The sequence below is a fragment of the Diospyros lotus genome, chromosome 1, assembly GCF_014633365.1.
Source record: "Diospyros lotus cultivar Yz01 chromosome 1, ASM1463336v1, whole genome shotgun sequence".
NCBI classification, from domain to species: domain Eukaryota; kingdom Viridiplantae; phylum Streptophyta; class Magnoliopsida; order Ericales; family Ebenaceae; genus Diospyros; species Diospyros lotus.
Window position 1 is genome coordinate 22124776 of NC_068338.1, and position 23762 is coordinate 22148537.

At 36.4% G+C, this 23762-nt stretch overlaps 2 protein-coding genes and 1 non-coding gene across 3 annotated transcripts; 1 reads left to right on the top strand and 2 right to left on the bottom strand.

Annotated features, from left to right (window-relative positions):
• Positions 1-6890: 6890 nt before the first annotated feature.
• Positions 6891-9825, top strand: LOC127809612 (uncharacterized). Its single transcript, XM_052348580.1, has 2 exons — positions 6891-8586; positions 9686-9825. Exons 1-2 carry the CDS (start codon positions 6891-6893, stop codon positions 9823-9825), a joined length of 1836 nt encoding a protein of 611 aa, XP_052204540.1.
• LOC127793614 (small nucleolar RNA R71) lies at positions 7320-7426 on the bottom strand. The gene has a single exon (XR_008021455.1). It is a non-coding gene; the product is annotated as a small nucleolar RNA R71 (small nucleolar RNA).
• Positions 9826-20090: 10265 nt separating the features above from the next.
• On the bottom strand, positions 20091-22211 carry LOC127795236 (uncharacterized). Its single transcript, XM_052326787.1, has 2 exons — positions 21881-22211; positions 20091-21717 (listed from the first exon to the last, which is right to left on the bottom strand). Exons 1-2 carry the CDS (start codon positions 22167-22169, stop codon positions 20480-20482), a joined length of 1527 nt encoding a protein of 508 aa, XP_052182747.1. The 5' UTR covers positions 22170-22211; the 3' UTR covers positions 20091-20479.
• Positions 22212-23762: the final 1551 nt, after the last annotated feature.

Below are 23762 nucleotides of genomic sequence, written 5' to 3' on the forward strand. Positions count from 1 at the left end.
CATTGTTCATTGTCGTGGTTGTTCTCACCACCACAGCCGCTTTCGCCGTGTTTCGCCTCCGACACAGCCTTAGTCACCGCCGTTGAACGACCAGCATTAAAGATTCTGGTCGCTGTTCAAGGATTAGTCAAAAAGATAATAGAAACCATCCATTCACTAAACTCTAGAAAATCTTGTAGAAACTGTACTTTCGTTACGGGTTATACTTTTGTGAAATACATGTGGTGTTAATGTATTGTAACCTGTACAATCGGCCAAACCAACCAAGAGCAAGCGCGGTAAAAATAGAAACAGAAAACGAACGCAAGAACACAACGATATACGTGTTCGGATCAATCGATCCTACTCACGGTAGAGGCTCCGCCTCTAGTCAATCCACTAATAGCTTTCGGTTACAACCAGATTACAAGATCGCAAGAAGAACAAAAACGTATTGCAAATACATCAACTGAAATCAGAATCTAAATACAAGAACAAGTATAGAATCTGTTCTACCGATCTCAAGATCGTGTCAAGAATCTGATCTATCAGCTATACCAAATCTCTCACGCTTCAGGCGATTCAACAACAGAGATTTAAAGCAATACAACCTTACCGTGATCTTACCAACAAATCGAAGCCAAACGAACGAGAGAATGATTCACAAACGAGAGAGAGTCTCACTTCAAAAGCACCGAATGGAGGGTTTCAAGAGAGAGAGTCAATTGCAGATCTGTAGAGATTAGGGCAAGAAGCTGCCCTTAAATAGCTGCTGCAAACAACCGGGCTGGGGCAAAGATGCATGGGCCGAATGTCAAATGGGCTTGGCTCACAAAACTGCTCTCGGCCTAATGGCTAATGGCCCAGAATATAAACAGCAAAAATAGCTCACAATATAATCAGCAAATTAATCATGTATACAATTAAACATTAGTTAAATGAAACCCAAATATATATAACAAAATACATACAAACAGCACATATCAGTTATATATAAAAAATACATTTTGAATCATAATCCTAACATGTGGGTTTGCTTGCTCTCATGAAAAAAGTTGGAGCAACCAATAAGAATAATTTGCACAGATTTGGCATTTCAAAATAATCAAAAGGTTATTGATTTTTGTCACCCTTGTGGAACATAGATGAATACAGGAAAAGCCCCTTTTTTCTGATCTTTTTCATCTTAGAAAATGGCTGAAATAGAGATGGAGAGCAAGATGTAAATGTTCTGTTCATGTCATAAATATATATACATACATATAAATATATACTTAAATATATATTATAGGCACGGTAAGTTTAGATATGTAGAGCAAAAGGGCCCAAACTTGGGAGATAAGGTATTGCTACGGGGGGAACAAATCAGGCGTCCTATTATTGCTGTTAACACAGAAAAATAGAGTTATTTCATGGCTCAACCCCAACAAAAAGCATAACCAAAGGGACCGAGGAAGTAGAAAACTCAAGAAAATTTCATCTTCTATTGATTTGGATGGGGATTTATATACAAGTTACAGTGTGGTCAATCAAACTTGAAATAAACTCTTCTCTCAACCGTTCATTAGAAAATCTTTCATCCATCCAATCCTGAACTGCTTTAACAGCGGCAACTCTGGCTGCAGTGGCAATGACTACAATGGCGATGAGAATAGCCACAGAGGTGAACAATGGTGGAGAGAGAGAGAGTGAGAGTATGAGGAAGAAGAAGAGGAAGTAGAGTAGCAAATTTGGGGGGGGGGGGGGAAGTAAGGACAAAATTGTAATTTTACTAGAGAGTTGTCCACTAGGTTGTCTAACTCTCGGTTCGTGTAGCATTTTTCGTACATTTTATCGCCTTATTTCACTCATTTAAGTCCATAATACCTCAATAAAACATCCAAAAAGAATTTGAAAATTTTATAGTAGTAGAAGAATCAAAATATAATGCCAAGGGGTATTCTAGTAACTTTAGCAAAACTAAAAACCCTCAAGAGGTTTTCAGTAATATTCTAAATGACCTAAACCCATCAAAGAGTATTTTGGTAAAATTACAAAGAAAAGAACCCTTCAATGGTATTTTGGTAATATTCCAAGAATTAAAAACCTAGTAGGGGTATTTTGGTAACTTTGAAAAGGGCTTAGGTGTAAGAATTTTTAAAGAAATGAGGTTGTGGTATCATTTTTTTAAATTATTCCGTGCATTGGTGCAATTTTTAGAACTAATTTTGGTAGAATTGAAAATCAAAACCACAAGGGACCTATATGCTATTTTTTTAAAAAAAAAATCTCAGGATCCATTGAGAGGACAAAAGTGTAAGTTAAAACTCAAGTAGACCTTTGTACCAGTCTCTAAAGAAATATATTAGAGGATAATATAATTTCTCAAAATTTTTGGGGCCTAAGGAAAATTATTTCAAAGGCTTTTTGGATACTAATATAAATTAATTTTTAACATATAAGTGAAATTTTAAACCACATGGGGGTTAATGTAAGTTTTCAAATGAAAAAGATGTGAGACAAAGGCTTATATGAAATTTCTCAAACATATGAGGGCCATATTGTAAATTTCCAAACCTATAATGAACTCAAGAGAGGCTTAACTACTGCCCTACCATACTATCAATGTCAAATCTACAGGAGGTTTGCCTAGGATGTTACAAATTTGGCCTAGGTTTTAGGCTTAGCGAGAAAGAAAGGATCCATTCAAAGAATGCTACAAATTTAGCCTAAGTTTTAGGTTTATGGGTTTTTGGCTAGGAGTTGGGCCATAAATCAATCAAGGATTGAGAGAACTTACGCCGTCTCTAGGACAAATTGATAGAAGGTTATTGTTCTAACAATCAATTGGTGGTCTTAAGGAGTTTAATGTGAAATTAAGGGCATTTCAAGGTTGTATTGGAAAATTAAGGTGGCCGAAATTACTAGTTTAGTGAGAGGTAACAATAAGGTGGAAGAATGAGAGAAAAAGGGAAGGAAAATATGAGAGGATTAGAAAGGAAGAAAAAGAAAAAAAGTTATTGGCAACAACAGTCAATCAAAACATCGAAAAAGAAGACTAGAGATTGTCAGAAACTCAAGCAAGTGAGACACACACGCGAGGGTGAGGCACACGTGGTCAATGCATGGTGGAAGGATGTGAATCACAATTGCTAAGAAAAGAAAGAGAAAAAATAAAAAGTTGAAAAAAATAAAAATATATTTTTAAAGCTAGAGACACGTGATGAGTCAAGTTCACGCTCTGTAACACGTCATTTAAGAATTAACATATGAGTTGAAAAAAGTGATTTCAAGTATCGATAAGCAATTAAGGTGAGTGGTTTGCCGAAAACCCTTATTTTCATACATATTGTCATAAAATGATGTATCACACATATCACATAGTTGCATATACATGCCATGTTATTCTTGATTATGCATATATCATCTCTCCATATTTGCCTTGCATTACATGTGTTGTTTAGTGAGGGGGTTGTCGCTATTTCATCATGGATGGTTGATGTTCATCTTTCATAAGATTGCAAAAATATGACTTGACATATTTGTGATTGACTACCCTGATGTCTCTAAATGAAAGATCACATGATGGCATCATTCATACATAAAAATGATTTCTAAACCCTCACTATGTGATTTGGTATTTAATTTTACATATTCAAACATGCAAGGTAATTTAAGCAACAAGGATAAGGAAAATATGTGCCCCTATGACAAAAGTCGAGCGATCGAATGAGTAATATGTCAATGTTAATTTGGTAAGTTACGACTTTGATCTTCGCTCTGCGCAAGGGTCAAAGATTCAACCTACGATTTACTTTTTCTGATATAATCAAAGACACAATTATTAAAAATCGCGTAAAAACGATGATCCTAAAAATAAAAAAAATATGTAGAATAACCCTTTCGTGCTTAGAAAGGCATTTTTGTAATCTTATCTTCAGTGGTATTAGAATCATGTCCAGCATATGATTTGGATTTATTATGTAATAATGGCAAGCTAGCGGACTGGCCAATTGCTAGCCTGCCAGGTTCCCCTCCTTCTTAACGAATTTTGCCGTGAGGTCTCTTTCTATGGAAAGGACACCATAGGCCCCCATAAGTAGCAACGAGAAAGCTGCTCGCTGCAACTACAACTGCTCGCCTGCTCTCTGTGCAGGGCTGCCTTGGCCAGCCCCCCATTGCACCAATGGGCTGTCTTGGGTAAGGGAGACAGCCCCCTTACACCATTTTGGATGGCTTGGAAGCCATCCCCTGTTGACCCACTTTCTCTTCTTCTTTTCTCACATGTATATAAAAGCATATTTCACAAGAAAAGAAAATTTCAAAAATAAAAAATAAAACACAAATTTCTTATATTAATTGGATTCTTTATGAGAAAAATGAGGGATCCTATAAATTGAGTAAGGGTCTCTCACTTAAGGGTTTGGAAGTAAGTGTAAGAGAAGAAAGAAAATAGAGAAGAATAAAAAAAAGATGAAGGAAGAGAGAAAACTAGTGAAGGGAAGAAGAAACTTGCCATCAAGGTCACCAAGGAAAGGTTGAGAGAATAGAGAGAGCAAACAAGACCTTTTTCAAAGAGACCCCAAGGTAAGTTTCTCCCACCCACAAACTCTTATATACTTGTGATTTTTTCGTGTTGTATGAGAAATTAGTTTTGAAAATGTATTAGAGTTAGCTTTTCATGTGCATTTATAATTATGTATGGTCATGTTATTTTTCTTTATCCTACTTAGGCCCAAGACGGCTTGGTCATGGACCTTTTAAGAGGCGTTTAAGGCACAAATTGAGAAAACTATTGGAAAAAGGTTGATACGGTCATAAGTGGCATTGTAGAATAGAAATTTATACTCTATTTGGCTTTTTATTTGCTTCCATAATCATGTATGGCATGTTATTTTTGCTTTATTCCATTTAGGCCCAATGTGACGTGGTCGAGGACCTACCAAAAGGCGCTTAGGGCATCGATTGAGAAAGCTTTTGGAAAGAGATCGACACAATCACAAGTGGAACTGCTAAGTGGAAACTTGCATTTTCTTTTATGCCACATTTTATATAGATGTTTTATTTTTCAAAATTCCTCACTTAGAAGGTTCATCTTCTAACTTGAGTTAATGTTTTGGAATATTTAATTGTTCCAAACGAGTCAAACGGTTCAAAGGTAAAGAAGGTTCTTGAAGCATAGGTTTTGGAAACCTTGTTAGTTTTGGTGGCAGTGTAATGTTTTGTGATAAGTGTCTTTTATACACTTATTTTGGTCTATAAACTTAGCATTTATACATTCAATGAGCATGATTTCTACTTGATTTGGTTCTATATATGGTTATGTAGATGTGGAGCATGTGTTAAAGCGGACATGGAGCAAAAAAAGTGATTTTGGTGCATTATGGAAGTGAAATAAAGCTTGGAGGCATGGTCGGGTATCAAATTAAAAGAAATCAAAAGAGTATCGAGAGCAAGAAGTTGAAAATGATAAAGCAAGAGGCTAAAGAAGAAGGCTAGCGGTCTTACAGCGGAATGCATACCATTGTAGGACCGCTATAAGGTTTAGTTTCTGGAGCTCACGGTCCTACAGCGGAATGCATACCGCTGTAGGACCGCTTTAGGAATTGCTTTCTGGAGCTCACGGTCCTACAGCGGAATGCATACCGCTGTAGGACCGCTTTAGGAATTAGTTTTTGGAGCTCACGGGTCTGCAGCAACAAGCATACCGCGGTAGGGTTCAAAGCTTCGGGAAAAGGCCGTTTTAAGTCCGTTTCAATCCAAATAAAAGAGAAATAGACTCCTTTAAGGTGCAGGACTTTGATAACCTAAAGAGGACTATATAAAGACTTATTCTTGGAAGATTTGGGATCTTTTAGGGGAGAGAAGAGAAGCGGACGGAAGATTGAAGACTACTCTTGGGTTGTATTTTTCTTTTCTTTCTCAACTCTTTGCTATGGATTCCAACTATTTTCTTTTTCTTATGATTGAGAGCATGCATAGCTAAATTATTATAGCTAGGGTGAATGATGAAACCTCGACTTCTAATGGTTTGATTTAAGGTTATTTGGTTTGTTATTTTCTTATCCATTCGGGTTGATTGTTTGTTATGTTCCTAATGCTGTTTTGATGCTTGATCACCATTAAAACATATTTGTGATTTGTATTGCTTTTGAGATATTCAATATGGATTAGACATGGTAACAAACAACGTAGGGTCCTATAATAGGTAGAGATGCCGTTATGCCCTATGAAATCATTTTGTGATGATCTCCGTGATTGAATGCATGTTTATATGTTCGAAGGTTATCTAGAGATAGTTAATCTCATATATATTCATAGAACTGAATGACTATCGAGAGAGGCTTTTGGTTGTGATTGGATCATCGATTTTCAACCTAAGATAAGGAATAGCAAGACCCGAGTAACAAATAATTGAATCATAAAAGGTCGACGGTGGATTCACAAACCCTAGCGCCTTAGTCTTGTGAGTTTTAAATCAAAGGAATTGTTTTGTTTGCATCTTTTATTAGTAAATTAGTTTTCATTACAATTGAAGTCATTGTTAATGTGTGTGTTAGGTTAAGGTTAAATCAATTAGAGTAAACGTCAAAAGTTAGTCCTCGTGGGTACGACACTCTATTCATCACTGTATTACTTATCACGATCCGTCTACTTGCGGGATAGAATTAGCCGGACAAGTTTTTGGCGCCGTTGCCGGGGACTAACTCTTTTGATTATTTCTTTGATTGATATTAGCTTTAACTGTTATATTTTGTTTTCATTATTTTCTGGGCTAAGCTATTTCAATTTGTGTGTGTGTGCAGGGATTGAGATAGTGCATGAGCCGTTTAGAATGTTCGGATATTTGTGAGTTTGATCCTGAGATAGAAAGAACGTTCCATCAAAGGCGTCGTGAACAAAGAGTAAGGAGGGAAGAACAACTGAGTAACATGGGTGACAACGTAAACCAACTTGTTCCAATGGCACAGCCCGTTGAAGTTAATGAAAGAGACATTCTGATGGGAGATTTCATGATGCCCCCTCTAATTGAGAATCGGTCAAGTATAATTTATCCTCCCTACGGGCATGAGAACTTTCAGTTGAGGCCGGATGTGATCAATCTCTTTGCCAACAACATACCATTTTATGGAATGAGCGAGGAAAATCCACACTATCACTTGTCTCGGTTTCTGGAATATTGTGGAAATTTCAGGTATCAAGGAATTAATGAAGAGGCACTCAAGATGCGCCTTTTCCCTCACACTCTGAAGGATAGGGCTCGAGAGTGGTTAGACTCATTACCACCGGGTAGTATTACTACATGGACAGATTTGGTACAGAAGTTCACACTCAAATACTTCCCACCGGCCAAGATTACCAAACTTAAGCATGAGATTTCAACTTTTCAGCAAGCTGAGTTTGAAAATTTTCATGAAGCATGGGAGAGATTCAAGGAGCTATTGAGGAAGTGTCCTAGTCATGGTTTTCCACTACCAGCTCAAAATCACATTTTCTATGCTGGACTTACTCCTCATAGCCGCTCTGCAGTTGATTCTACAATAGGAGGATCAATCCGAAACAAATCAGCCGGGGAGCTTCATGACCTTTTCGAGACAATGAGTGAGCAATTGGTGATGTGGCCAGATAGAAACTCACATAAAAGAGTAGCAGGAGTGCATGAGGTGGATCTTAACACATTGATGTTAGCCAAGATTGATGCACTATCAAAGCAGATGGAAGCCTTAAAGTATACTTCGAATGTTAATATGGTGCAAGGATCACTTCCCATATGTGCAACTTGTAGAGCAACTCATCTATTGCCTGAATATCCGCTGCTCATAAATCCACCATTCACGGAGCAAGCTGCTTATGCACAGAATTTTCAACATCAGCAAAATTTTCAAAGGCAGCAGAGTAACCCATTATCACAAACATACAATCTGGGTTGGAAGAATCATCCTCATTTTTCTTATGGTAATACTCAGAACATCCAAAATCCACCAAAACAAGGGCGGCCACAAGAGGAAAAAGAAGGATGGGAGGAAGCAGTTTTAAAGCTTCAAGAACGAAGTGACCAGACGGACGCAGCCATTAAGAATATTGAAAATCAGATTGGGCAACTAGCAAAAATCTTAACGGAAAGGCAACCGGGCACATGGCAGAGCAATACAAAAGTTAACCCAAAGGAGCAAGTAAATGCAATCACAACAAGGAGTGGGGTGCAACTACCAGAAATTCATGTTAAAAGGCCAGATGTGGTAAAAGAAAATGGTATTGTTCAGGAGACAACAGATCAACTTGAAATGCCTGAAGTAGTAGCTGAACAAGAGAAGCTAATTCCACCACCGGTTAAGCCATATGTTCCTCCAATTCCATTCCCTCAGAGGTTGCGCAAACACAAACTGGATAAGCAATTTGAGAAGTTCCTAGAGGTATTCAAGAAGCTTCACATAAACATCCCATTTGTTGATGCCTTAGCTCAAATGCCTAGCTATGCGAAATTTATGAAGGAAATTTTATCAAATAAGAGGAAGTTGGAGGAGCATGAAACTGTTATGCTAACGGAGGAGAGCAGCGCTATATTGAAAAACAAACTACCACCGAAGCTTAAAGATCCAGGGAGTTTTACTATTCCTTGTACTATTGGTAGTTTATTATTTGAACGAGCTCTATGTGATTTGGGTGCTAGTATAAATCTAATGCCTTACTCTATTTTCAGGAAGCTTGGATTAAAAGAACCAACACCCACTACTGTTTCTCTTCAATTGGCTGATAGAAGTATCAAATATCCGAGGGGAGTAGTGGAGAACGTTTTGGTAAAAGTGGATAAATTTATTTTTCCTGTTAACTTCTTTATTCTGGATATCGAAGAAGATTATGATATGCCCTTAATTTTAGGGAGACCTTTTCTTGCCACAGGAAGAGCTTTGATTGATGTCCAGCAAGGAACACTTAGCCTTAGAATTTATGATGAGACGGTTACGTTTAATGTATTTAAGGCTATGAAACATTCTAATGGCAATGAAAAAGAAGTCTTAATGAGAGATGGCATTGTTGATTTAGTAGAGAGACCTGATGACCTTAAAGAAAATTGCATTGCTAACTCTTTTGATGAGCAGGAACAAAGTTTGGATGCTAAGAACAAGGTTGTGGTCGTGGGCTCTTTGGGAGAGAAGCAAAAAGGTTGTCCATCAAAAAGAGACAAACTGTGTTCTTTGGATGTTTCTTCTTCTTCAAAAGCCAAGCCACCAAGTCATGAAAAGGAAAAGTTGGTAAGGGTGTTGAGGGAGCAAAAGAAGGGGATTGGATTAAAGGTTGCTAACATTCAAGGAATAAGTTCATTAAATGGCACCCACAAAATATTGATGGAAAAAGGATTTAAGCCTCCTTGAAGATGGAGGCTTAGTCAAGCTAATGACTTTAAACAAGCGCTTATTGGGAGGCAACCCAATTTCCTATCTTTTTCATTTATTGGCATGTTGCATTTTTTTTTTTTCTTTACTTTGAGTTAGGTTAGGGTGTCATTTTTTAGGATTTTTGCACAAAAATAATGTTGAGGTCATCATAACAGCATGCACTTGGTGTTTGATAAAATACCCCAGCCAATGTTAACTTGCACATTGCACCTTAAGTTTGGGATTGTGAGGTTCAAGTTTGGGGGAGTTTGGGCATTCATGTGACTCTGTCTACTTCATGTCATTCTTATTCATTGTTGCATTCTCATGTTCAAACTTGTGCATTGTAGGTACATTTTCAAAAGTGATAATGCAATTGAAGAGCCATCCTACACCAGCTGCTTACAAGGGCAACTCCATTGCCGAAAGTTTCAATACCTCAAAACGAGCATGTGTTGATCTATCTACCATCACAACCTTGACACTATAGTCCGGGTACACTTCTTCCTTTTCTTTCTCTTTGTTCCATTGGGACAATGAAACGTTTAAGTTTGGGGGGAGGTTCACTATGGGCAGCTTGCATATGTCGTACGGTCTAGTTGTATGGTTTTATTAAAAAAAAAAATTATCTTGTTTTGTTGGGTAGACATGCCATCAATGATGAAGTTTATTTGGTACCATTTTGATGCAAAGAGTAAAGATAGTGATGCTACTCATTTCGTTTTGAGATTCATTATCCATGTTAGACTAATTTGAGCACATATGTCAGAAGATTCAATGCATAGGTTGACTACACTGCTAGGTTTCCAATTAGACTTTCGCCCTTAAACCAACTTTATAAGCAACTCAATCATCAAACATTATGAAAAGAAAAGTTTGGGGAAGGTTGAGCTATGATGGCAAATGTTGAGGAATGTGTTGATTCCGTGCATGTTAAAATTTGTGTGGAATGTGTTAGACATACTAAGAGAAGCTAGGCAATGACCATAGGCTAGTGATCTCATCCCTATGTCACTATGTCGTGCACCAAATTAAATTTGAGCCTGCATATATCTTATACCTTTCTTCGTAGCCTGAATGACTTGAGTGATTATGCCCGTAGAGGTATCTTAAAACCTGGTGCCTCGTGGTCATCTGGCTTGGGAGTCATCGGCTGAAAGCTCGTTACAAGGGTTATTCAGAAAGCTTAATGGAGTGAAGGCTTCACATAGGATATCAAAAAAAAAAAAAAAAAACGAGATGGAGCATAAAATGCACTCGTTCAACCAAAAAAAAAAAAATCTCAATAATGGTGCCGATGTTTGTAACTCTTAGGGATTGAGAAAACTGGTGGGTTTGACTGTCTAGTGGATGTTAGCATGTCGAAGCATTCAAAATAAAAGAGAGTCTTCACAAACCAAGACAACGCCATTTTTAGCTGAGTTCAACCAAACTTGAACAAGAAAGAAAAGAGTGATTGAGAGCACCTAGGGACTGAATGAAAAGACCAAGTTTGGGGGTGGAGTGCATATTACGAGCGAGAAAGTGTACAGGACCATCAAAGGGTCGGGATACCAAGAACCTTATGCATGATATTGTACCTGACAGGATTTGCACACACACACGTCAAAACATGGAATAAGTCCAAAACAGTTGTGTAGCATTACTAGAAAACTCTGTGTGAATTATGAATGATACAAAAATCTGAAACTACCTTGAAGGTTATCCAACTTGTAAGTGATTTTGAAATATTAACTATTCTCTACTTGAGGGGTGATATATTTGAGTCGATAATCTTGCTCGGGACGATCAAGAGTCTAAGTTTGGGGGTATTTGATAAGTGTCTTTTATACACTTATTTTGGTCTATAAACTTAGCATTTATACATTCAATGAGCATGATTTCTACTTGATTTGGTTCTATATATGGTTACGTAGATGTGGAGCATGTGTTAAAGCGGACATGGAGCAAAAAAAGTGATTTTGGTGCATTATGGAAGTGAAATAAAGCTTGGAGGCATGGTCGGGTATCAAATTAAAAGAAATCAAAAGAGTATCGAGAGCAAGAAGTTGAAAATGATAAAGCAAGAGGCTAAAGAAGAAGGCTAGCGGTCTTACAGCGGAATGCATACCATTGTAGGACCGCTATAAGGTTTAGTTTCTGGAGCTCACGGTCCTACAGCGGAATGCATACCGCTGTAGGACCACTTTAGGAATTGCTTTCTGGAGCTCACGGTCCTACAGCGGAATGCATACCGCTGTAGGACCGCTTTAGGAATTAGTTTTTGGAGCTCACAGGTCTGCAGCAACAAGCATACCGCGGTAGGGTTCAAAGCTTTGGGAAAAGGCCGTTTTAAGTCCGTTTCAATCCAAATAAAAGAGAAATAGACTCCTTTAAGGTGCAGGACTTTGATAACCTAAAGAGGACTATATAAAGACTTATTCTTGGAAGATTTGGGATCTTTTAGGGGAGAGAAGAGAAGCGGACGGAAGATTGAAGACTACTCTTGGGTTGTATTTTTCTTTTCTTTCTCAACTCTTTGCTATGGATTCCAACTCTTTTCTTTTTCTTATGATTGAGAGCATGCATAGCTAAATTATTATAGCTAGGGTGAATGATGAAACCTCGACTTCTAATGGTTTGATATAAAGTTATTCGGTTTGTTATTTTCTCATCCATTCGGGTTGATTGTTTGTTATGTTCATAATACTGTTTTGATGCTTGATCACCATTAAAACATATTTGTGATTTGTATTGCTTTCGAGAGATTCAATATGGATTAGACATGGTAACAAACAATGTAGGGTCCTATAATAGGTAGAGATGCCGTTATGCCCTATGAAATCATTTTGTGATGATCTCCGTGATTGAATGCATGTTTATATGTTCGAAGGTTATCTAGAAATAGTTAATCTCATATATATTCATAGAACTGAATGACCATCGAGAGAGGCTTTTGGTTGTGATTGGATCATCGATTTTCAACCTAAGATAAGGAATAGCAAGACCCGAGTAACAAATAATTGAATCATAAAAGGTCGACGGTGGATTCACAAACCCTAGCGCCTTAGTCTTGTGAGTTTTAAATTGAAGGAATTGTTTTGTTTGCATTTTTTATTAGTAAATTAGTTTTCATTACAATTGAAGTCATTGTTAATGTGTGTGTTAGGTTAAGGTTAAATCAATTAGAGTAAACGTCAAAAGTTAGTCCTCGTGGGTACGACACTCTATTCATCACTGTATTACTTGTCACGATCCGTCCACCTGCGGGATAGAATTAGCCGGACATGTTATGTTTTTTTTTTTTTTTTTATGTTACGCACTATGAGCATTAAAGGATTTATTCTAGTGATATCAAGTGTATTAAACATACCAAACCTGTTATATGAACTCAGTTTTCATTGAAAGCATGTCATTTTATTTTAGCAAAAATAGACAATTTTTACATTCATATATTGGGTTGTAGTAATTTAGAAATTTATTCTAAGTGTTTCTAAAGATATTTGGTCAGGAGCTTGAAAAGTTTTTTTTTTTCCTTTTAAATTCAGTATTTCAAAATGATTAAAAATTTAGACTTCTTAATATGAGTTATGAATTAATCTAGATTTGATTCATGAAAATGAGCACACACACACAAAGATCTCACCTTGATAAACTAAACCGAATATAAAAGTTTAGGTGGAAAGGAAAGGCTATATTGGAGGTAAACACCTAGGAGAATAATCTCTAATGAATTTGGAGAAAATAAATCATGAAAATGGAAGGTTAAGTGAATAAAGTTTTTCAAAGTAAGATGTAAATTGTAAGGGTTTGGTGAAAGGCTCTTATGTGAAGTGTTTAAAAAAAAAAATCTCAAATTATAATATGAAAACACACTCTAAAAGGAAAGGTGTTTCAATTTTAGCTTTTGTTTTGGCCATCTATCCTTTCTTCTGAGAGATAAACATGTCATTAGCCAAATGAAGGTCCTCTTTTCATATTTTCACCCTTCTTATTAGCTAATCGTCATTTTATTCATTTAATTTTTGCTCAAGAAATGGACTGTCTTTTTTAGGTGATCCCTTTTTTTGTCTCTTTCTTTAAGATTTGATTGGCCTAAATTGTGCATTCTAGAGTTGGTGCTGATTAATTTGTTAAAGTTTTGATTTGATGAGGAAATAGGAAAATTCATGTTAAGTGATGATGATCAAAACAATGTGTTAAACTTAATATATAAGTGTAAAAATAATCGAATAAGATATATAGATTAATCAAGTAAAGCAAGTCTCTTAATCAAGTACAAATCTATGTTACTCAAGTAGTGTAGTGATATCTCATATTAGGACAAAATGATTGGTTCTTTTAATCAAGTAAAAAAGTTTTATGTAATCGAGTAATTTTGTAATTTAATTCTTGTATTCGAGTAAAAATCTTATATACTCGAGTAATATTCTTATTAAATAAGCTTTGAAACCAAATCAATTGAGATATGTTATTTTAATCGAGTATATCTTGTTTGTAATCGAGTAAGCATAAGTTATATAATAGATAATTGATTACAAGTCTCAGTGTATTCGAATAAAGATCAAGTGTACTCAATTAAATGGGCTTTGTACTCAAGTAGATAATGTAAGTTTCTGACTAAGTAAAATTAATGGAATATGTAAATTTTGTAATCGAGTAATAATCTAAGTGTACTCGAGTAAATTCATTTTGTAATTGAGTATATAATTTCCAGAAATGTGTGAAGTCTCTGGACCTTTTGTGTAATCGAGTACTTGAAATGTTAATTGAGTAAAATTTTATGTGTACTTGAGTAAATATAGTTTTTTAATTGAATATGTAATGTAATTTTTTATCTAAAAAATGTAATCGAGTAAAAGCAAATTTGTAATCGCGTAAGTTAGAAAAAATAATCGATTACAAAATAGTTGTACTTGAGTAAGGATTAAACTTAGTTGATTAAATATCACTTTGTACTCCAAATAATATTTGACATAGTTTGAAAAATATAGCCGTTGCAGTTCATTAAATGTAATATGTCTCTACTTTTCAGAACATTAAATGTTTTTCAGACAAATTATATATGAATTTTGACTATTCTAATTGAATTTTGAGATGTTGTAGAGACAAAAAAAGACAATTAAGACACAAAGAACATTCTCTCACTTTGATAAACAGCTCACCAGATGTATTAAAGAACTTAACCATATATAAGGAACTCAAGTCTAAAGAGAACTAAGAATGATGTGAACTTGAAAAAGCTATATCCTCTCAATTTCAAAAGCTTTCAAAGAAGTGTCTTACTACTTACATCATTCAAAAAGAATAGAGCTTAAACTGAAATCTTCCAATCCTTCTATCTCTTTGTAAACCCTAGAGAAGTGTTTGTATTTTAGTATCATCTTATACTTTTTCTTGTATTTTTTATTCACATTTCATTTGTAATTTTATAAAGGTTAAGCTTGATCCTAGTGAAAATCATTAGTTGTGGCTGATTCTATTTAAAAATCCTTTGGTTATAAAGGTTTGTAATTGAACATGTTTTAAAAGCTACCCAACTAAGTTGGTTGAACAAAATCTTTGGTGAGAAAAAGGCATAACTGAACCACTATACATCATGTGTGCTACATTTATTTAGTTTATTTTTAACTTTCAACTTCAAGTTATTTAATTTTTTTTAAGGGTGAAAAACTTAATTTACCCCTCTTAACCTAACAAAATTTTATAATTGAGAAGGTGATGTTTCCAAATTTGGCATGACTTAGACCTTTTAGGGTTTGTTGTTGCTCGATTACAACAATTATTTTATAAGTGGAAAACCGTCAATGGATGACTCACGTGTAGCTTATCCGAGCAATGGGTGAGGGTGGAGCAACAGCAATTGATGACTCTCTTGGAGGTAGCAACAGCGATGGATGAGTCTCTCGAGGTGGAGCAACGATGATGGATGAGTCTCTCGGGGTAGAGCAGCAGTGATAGATGACCTCTTTGGCGATAGGTGACCTGTTTGGAAAGAGAATCAGTTAAAGGCGCGGGTGTGGATCTCTACGCAGACCCTTTGATGCCTAAATTAGCCTTGCCTAAATTAGCCTTTCGAAAGTATGAAATAGTTGAATACAAGAAGGAAGTGTGAGTGTCAGAGATTACATACCGAATTAGGGAGGGGAGGGAGGACTCCCTTATTTATAGCAATGGAAGAGGCAACCAGGTGTCGGGTAACCTGATTTCTTCAACGAGTAACTCGGAGGTGGTTTTGATTAGGTCTTATAAGAGTGATAGCACTCAGATCGCGGGCGTACCCATGGCAACCCCGAGTGGGGGTCACTCGAGGGTAAGTGTGGGGCACCTCCGGGTAAGGGTCGCTCAGGGGAGTGGGAGTGGGCGCGAGCACGTGCGAGGCTATACAGACAAAGGGCCAACAGCACGTAGGGCTGCGCAGGGCTGCACATGGCGATGCGCGCTCGAGGCACCCCTTGGTGGGGGTTACCCAACGACGCAGCCATTAGCGAGGTTACTATAATGCTTGCGCGGCAAGTCGCAACTAAGTAGACGGGGGCTCCCCACCAGGCCACGTGGCACTATCTCCTTCTTTCGATTCTTTCATTTATTTTTGCTAATCCACTCTGTCCACTTATTTTGTAGGGCACATCAAGGTTAAAACCTAGCTCTAGTTGGGTTACTTTGGCCCATTGAGTTGCAAGTTATTTCTCCTTTCCAATTTCAGACTCTTAAAGAAAAAATTCCCAATTTAAAGGATGATTAGACCCACCAAATGATCAATTATTTTCACTTTAATACAACTAACATATGGCTAATATTATGACATAACTATCAACTATGTTTAAAATTCCCAGATTCAGTTTCCACCACCTTTTTTCCATTCAAAAAGTTGTAGTTTGATTTTTCCAACTTTAGGGGACTTGATTCCGTAAGAGAAACGAGCCTTTCGCGTTTTGAAACCAACCATTCTCCAACCTTAATTTTGAAACCAATTTCCTTAATTTGAAAACCTACAACCCACCACAAGCATTCTTTTCACTCTGATTTCAAAATCAATCATCTTGTTTTTTTAGACCTTCTCCCAAAATTTGGAAATTTGATTTTTCCTTTAGTTTTACTCTGTTTTATCCAACCATAGCCCGCCAAGACCATCCCTTAATTTGCAAATCACCCATTGGTTCATTTTTACCCATTTAAACACAACTTCGACGAAAATAAACTTAAAAGTCCTTCACATGGTGGTCGAGGGGTTGGTTATCCTTTAATTTAATATTTTTAACTGCAATAAATTCCCCTCTTCCCTGCTAGAGGGCAATCAAATCTCAATTCTAGTCTAGCTCATTCTCGGGTTAACTTGGCAGGCAACACCTTTAATTTCTTTGTTAAAAGATAATAACTATATAATTTCTTAAATCATTTAGTCTAAACTTATTTGTCTTTTACAATATTTTAAACATCTAGCTCCAAAACGGATTTAAATGTGAGCTGTAGGACAGTCTATAACAAAAATTAAAATTTTAAGATAAAAATTCAATCCAAATTCAGTTCAGCCCATCCCCAGCCCAGTCCCACCCCACCCTAAAATGGTGGATCCGCCCCTCTAATCCAACGTATTAATAGGAGAAGTGACTTTTCTCAAGCTTCCTATAGTGCCAACCAATATTATTAACATGGTCATAGAGACCCAACATCCAATATTATTAACCTTGAAGTTGGATAAAGTTCCATCTATCATCCTACTAATTTTTCTATTAATAATCCCTAACTGTTTCCTCATCGATAATTGTTTTTTTTTCTTTTCTTTTTTTTCCTATTTCTTTCCTTTTCTTCATCATTCTCTTTTTTCCCTCTCATCTTCTCTCTTTCCCTTTTGTCTAGCTAGAATCGATTGTCCAAGAGGCCAAACTTCGTCTAATGAGCTTGATTTCTTGCGACTTAATTTCTCGACAAAACTACACAAGCCGTTGAAACAACTCTCTTCTCTTAATATTTTCCTCACCCTCTCAAGAGCAAAGGTTTTCTCCTTTTGACCCTCAAATCCCCTTAGAGCGACCTCAATTTCTTGCTTCTTCCTTGGCAAAATCCCTGCTCTATTTATACTCCAAAATCACTGGCCCAACTGTCACCTCTTGGCTATTATTATTGCTGGCTAAGTATTCCTATGGCATTTATGCCCTATTCCTTCTCAGTTGCAAGCTATCATGTCATCGAGAAAGAGGCTTAGAACTTGCAGTGTGATGAGCAATCTCTATCGCGCTCACATTATGGGTTCCAAAATGTGCACTCTCACCCCCCCCAGCTTCCTTAATTCCTTTTTGCCCCTTTCCCAAGTCTTAAGCTTTCACAAATTTTTCTTTCAAACAAATTTCTATAAATTGATTTTTTTCTATATCAATTTTTGTATCAATTTATGATTTTACACAATCAATTTTCAATTATTAGTTTGATTAACTCAGTTTAAATATCGATTAATTCGATTTCATTTAGTTCGACTGATTGAGATAAGTCGATCGGTTTGGTTAATATTTTTTAATCGATTCGATTTGCTTATAACCAATTGCACACCCCTAATTTTAGATAGACAATACGAGATTGTTGTATGTCAAATTTATAATAGACAAATAATTAAGGTAGTTTTTTTTTTTTTTTTTTTATATGAATCCTCACATCTCTACTAAGTAGTCTGAAAAGATTATTTTTCTTTTGAAGCTCTTTCAAATTATTTACTTTTTCTTTAAAAAAAATAATGTTTATTATCAACTTTATCTTTATATTTTCTTCATGTTGACCAACTTTATTATTATTATTGTTAATTATGCAAAATATGATATATTTGATTTTATAACCGTCTTATAAAATTTTCTTTTCAACTAAACAATTATGTTATTTTTTAATGTGACAATTATCTAACTAGCAAAGATCCATTGTGTATAAATATAATATTTATGACAAACATATTATATTAAATTTGGCTATTTATAAGATTTAGAGGTGACATGTTATTGTAATTAAATAACTTTAATACTAACAAAGGTGTCTTTTACAATTAGATTGTGCTCATGAATAAAAGAAGTCGATATTATTTAAATATCAAGAGTTGTTAATTTGTTCTAATTTTGTCATGACATAAACTAATAACAATAATAATATATCAAACTATAATCACATTAGGTGTTATTTAAATATATATTTAATTTCATATAAGAAGTTTTTTTAATATTTTATATATATATATATATTTTTGGATTTTAAAAATAAAAAACATTTCTCTTTAACTTTAAAATCCTTGTATTCCTATTTTGTGATATAATAGATATTAAAATTTTTAAAATACCCAAATTACCCTTCCTTTTCTCGTCCTTATTTTTTTTCTTGATCACGCTATCTTTTACCTCTCTCTTTTTGTTTTCGACAATAACAGTAGCAATGGTGATTATAATGATTCTCCTTTTTTCTTCCTATTCTCCTTCTTCCTCTAATTTTTTTTCTCTGTCCTCATCTTTGACAACAACAATGACAACGACGGTAGTAATAATTCTTCATCTTTTTCCCCTCTCTCCCACTTCCTCCATTAAAGATTTCTTCAACCCAATGACACATTTTTAATTGCAGGGCTAGACTTTGTTATTTAAAAAATATGAGAGAGAACTATTAAGCATATTTCACTAAAAACTATTACGATTTGCTCTTTATCTTTTTATCAAGAATTATATAAATAATTTTACTTAAAATCCAAACCACATTTACTTATATTCGTTCTCTCTTTCTACAAGCACATCTCATTTAGTTTATTCAAATTTTATAAATTTTAAAAATAAAATAAAATTATATAAATTGAGAAAAAAGAATTAAGTAATTTTTAATCAAAATTGAAAGCTAAAAAAAAAAATCAAAATCAAGAGTAAAAGCTTAAAACAAAATCCGAAGACTTCATCAAATCAACCCTTAGAATGCTAGCAATTTTTTCATATTGAAACACTTAAAATGTATCAAAAAGCAATTCTTTTTCTCTAAATAGAAAGAGTACAGATAACTAAGAACATAATATATTTCGTCGTAATTTAGTAAAGAGTCATGCTACTTGTATATTATTTATATATATCTTGGACTACATAATGCATATAAATGATATAAATATCCATTGTCTCACTGTGCCTTAGTGCCTTGAATGAGGGTATTTTAGACATTAGAACATCATTATGTAGTCCAAGATGTATACCATAATGTACCAATAGCATTTTTCTTTAGTAAAATAGTTATAAGAAGTACCATTATCAACTCTTAATGAGCTAAAGACATTCTTAATCTCACAAGACATTCCCCCACTTTTTTATTACTCACTTTATTCCCCCTTTCCCCTTCATTGCAAGGCGTTTTGGGAAATCTTTCCACCTCTAATATGAATAATCGGCCGCCGCCTATTTCAAATACTATACCATATGCAGCAACCAGAATAAGTAGCGTCCAAGCAAAGAGAAGCCTCCCTTCAACAATTCCAAGCTCTTACCTTTTTTTCTAACTATAAAAATAGAGTAGAATAGACAATCCTAACTACAACGGACGAATTTGATCCCCCAATATTAATTTCAGACCCTTGAAAAGTAAACTTTGGATTAACGCTGTTGACCTTGTAAATGTCAAAACTTCTTCCTAGGATGATTCCGACCAAGTCTTGGCATGATGATCTTATATATATAGTGTGTTAAAGAGATATTTTCAATCATATATGAAGCTCCTAAATTGCATCCATATGCTGTGAGAAATGAGGATGTAAAATAGCAGGCTCCATAACCATGAACAAACTAATGCTTTTTAGCCACGGTTTGGGACTCAAAAAAGTAACAAAATTCAAAGCTTAAGCAAGATCTAAAACAACCCAAACAAATTTCTTATAGAGCTGAAAGACATTACAGAAGCAACAGTCATGGAAGTTAAATTAAACAGAGATGAGAATAGGCAGGAAACATGCTCATCATCAACAAGAAAGAAAGGGGGTTAAGCAAAGGCTACAGCAATTAATCTCTTCTTCTGACCAACCATTGATTGATGGATAAATTAAACTCAACTCAACCGTTGTGGGCGACCTAACCTCGACCGCGAATGAAGCAGGATAAAGGCTTGATATGTTGTTGAGATGCAACTAGCAACCCTAATACAAACCTGGCAGCAGCCATCGGCACTGGTCAGAAGAAAGCCCGGCTGCCATAGAATACCCTCGAGCAGCCGTCGTTCTTCTTTTTCTTCTCAACATCCGAACTGTTCTTGCTGTTCTGGATCACATTGCCCCGGTTTTCTCCTTCTGGCTTGTCGAGATCCATTGGCAGCTTCATCTTGGCCAAGGATTCGGTGAACTGCTGCATGCTCCTCATGTACATGTCCACTATCTGCTGCTGCATCGCCGACTGCTCGGCCTCAAGATTGATGCTTCCCATTGGGGCTGAAAACACTTCCCCAAACTTAGCACAGCCCACATTGCTCCCCTGCTCATTGCTATTCTCTTCCTTGCCTGAAAATTTCGAGTCCTTTTCGTCGATCCCCTTCTTCGAGGTAGGAGTGTCCGGGCAAGCACCCGGGTTGGGATTAGCAGAGTTGGTTAACTCGCCGGCCAACTGGTTCTTCTTCTCCATGGAATCGGCTGAGTTTCGATCATCACTCAAGCTTGTCATTGTGGAGCTAAAGAACCCAGAGTTCTGAATGCTTCCACTGGGGGAGACCGATGAATTGGCATTGTCCTCGGATGAATTTGCGGCCATTTCATAGTCGTCAACCGGGTGATGAGATTCATGAGAAGCAGCACCCAGGTGGAGAAACGAGCCATGCCCTGCTCCTGATGCTAAGTCAAAATACTGAGAAACCATCTGCTGGTTTTCCCTGACTATGTCGATATCAGGGAATTCGATCCTGGAATACTCGACCTTGTCCAAGGCAACCTCGGAGATCTTCCTGTCCAACAGGACAACCTCGGAAGTAATCGACGAATGGTCGGCGGGATTGGGCGGCACATTGGTGGTGGTGATCAGGGAAAGGCTCAGTTTGACGGTTCCGGCGGGGGAGTGGAACAAATCGGTGGACGAGAGGCTGAAATCTTGGGTGATTTTACCTTTGCCGGCAACGGAAGAAATTGGGACCAAAGCGAAGCCGAGGAGCTGGTCTTCCATGAAATTCTTGGCCCTGCTCAGCATCCAAATCTCGCATTTGAGGACGGCGTCGAATTGGGTGACTTTGAGGACCAAATTCTCGTTGAATTCTGGGTTCTTGCCGCCGCCATTGATGATCCTGGTGGAGAGGGCCTCGTCGGGGTTGTAGGTAAGTGAGAATTTGGCGTAGACGTCTTGGTTGTCGTAGATGCAAATGTTGTGGATGTTCCTGGCATGGTGGACGTAGATTTCGAGGATTCCCGAGAAGTCGGAATCGCAGCAGTCTGGGTTCGAATCCAGATTGTAACGGAACCCAGTCGTTCGATCGAACGAATCCATGCCAAAACAGAACAATAAAACAAATCCACCAAGAACAGAACAGAACAAAACAGAACAGGGAGGCCAATTCAACCAGAGAAGAGAGAGAGAGAGAGAGAAAAGACTTACAGTGGAGGAATTCTGGGAAGATGGGGTTGTGAGGACGGGTAGTAGGTGGAATTGAGTGGGAAAAAGCGAGAAAATCGCAAGGAAAAGGCGAGAAAATTTTGGGTTGGGAATGGGCAGTGTTGGGTTGGGGGGTGGGTGGAGATGGAGATTTTTGCGAGGAGGGAGGGAGGGAGGGCGGGTGTTTGCTTTGCTTGACATTACAGCTTCCACTTTCAGTGACGAGAGCATGCTCCACTATGGGCAATGGAAGGCCCCACCATGGCTTCTCTCCACAAAGATGCTGCACCATAATAATGCTTTTAAGACAACATCAAACAATCTAATTTCCACGCCTTATTCCCTATTCCGCGTTCCGTGGCTTGTATATGAGGCAAGAATCCTAGGCTATCATCAGTGCTACTCATTTATGATTGAGGGGGAGTCTGTCTATTGACAGTGATAGAGTGATAGTTATACAAATAACTTTCAAGTTTAATACTATTACCATCAGCAGTTAAGTTTAAATGATAATTTAATATAAGAATATTGTCCATCTTTCACGTTTGTTTCGAAAATAAGCAGATATAATTCATTTTCTCATCGACGTGACGTTACAACAATTTCACCCCAACAACATAAATCGAAGATAGTGTTGTGGGTCATAATACATATATCAGAAATTTCTTCCCTTCTTCTCACAATGGCTTTTTTATGCATGATTTAACCTTCCTTTGACTATGCCACCCCAACCAAAGAGAGAGAAATGAAAGGAAAAGAGAGAGAGGGCGGGTGGGTGGGGGGGAAAAGGCGTGGGTAATGTATGCAATAATGATTCTTATCGGTAAATCCCATGTCCAAACAAGGACAGGGAGCGGCGTCCCCTTGCTAGGTTGCTAGGAGATAGGTGGGTGGATCCTGTTTTTCCTTTTTTTACGGTGGAAGTTGCTATTTCCACGCCATTTCTGGCTGTCTCCACTGCAATGATTTTGGTTAAGAGCTGTTCTTCTCCACTCCTTCACATCATGGCAATTACGGCACGCCTTTTGTTCATTTTGGCGGGCATCTTCTTAACAAAACCATTTAAATAATGCTATCAATATAATTTGTTCCCAAAAGAAAAAAAACATTCAAACTTTCTATAGCACTCATTTGGATTGATTAAAAAAAAAAGAGAAAAATAACACATATGTTAGTATGGTTAATCCTTCAATAAAGTGCAATTTCCAAAAGGGATCCTTCACTAATCACCAATGTGTTTTTTCTTTTTTTTTTATAACATAAAAAATTTGAAAAGTCTCTTGATTAGATACAATTTTCATCCCGGACTTATTTTACTTTCTCTAAAACTCATAATCCACCAACTAATAGCCTTAGTTCTAAATAAATTGGCCGATTCATCATAAATCGAAACCTAAGGTCTAACCCCTTAAATAGACGTAAATGATTACACTATTTCGCATGAAAAAGAGATATAATATTATCTTTATATAGAGTTCCATTAAGTTTCTTTATCATTTACCTAATGGGCTCTATAGGCCTACACTAATTATTCAAGCCACAATACAAAACTTAAGAGTATTAGTCCATTTTATTTAGATTAATTATTTATGAGCTAACAACGGACTATTTTATCTTAACTTAATTTAATTTAAATAATAAAACTCAAGAACTAATATAAGCTCATAATGTGAAAATTTCCAACATTTATGACAAGTACAAATTTCATAACTTAAATAGTATGGGTATAGTTGTTAGAATTTACGTGAATCTTAGAATGAAGGGACATCCATGGATCTAGAAAATGCTATATTCTTATCCCTTAGTACATAATTAAAGATGGTTACAACCAATTAAAAAAATCAATTATCAATGTGCGAGAACTAACAAGTTTACATTTATACTA

What these genes read in the sequence shown, in the direction of transcription:
- LOC127809612 (XM_052348580.1), top strand. Translation starts at nt 6,891, where the DNA reads ATGGGTGACAACGTAAACCAACTTGTTCCAATGGCACAGCCCGTTGAA. An exon ending in TACTATTCCTTGTACTATTG is followed by an intron (nt 8,587 to 9,685) that starts GTAGTTTATTAT and finishes TGTGCATTGTAG; the next exon opens with GTACATTTTCAAAAGTGATA.
- LOC127795236 (XM_052326787.1), bottom strand. Translation starts at nt 22,169, where the DNA reads ATGGTGCAGCATCTTTGTGGAGAGAAGCCATGGTGGGGCCTTCCATTG. An exon ending in CTTCCCAGAATTCCTCCACT is followed by an intron (nt 21,718 to 21,880) that starts GTAAGTCTTTTC and finishes ATTCGAACCCAG; the next exon opens with ACTGCTGCGATTCCGACTTC.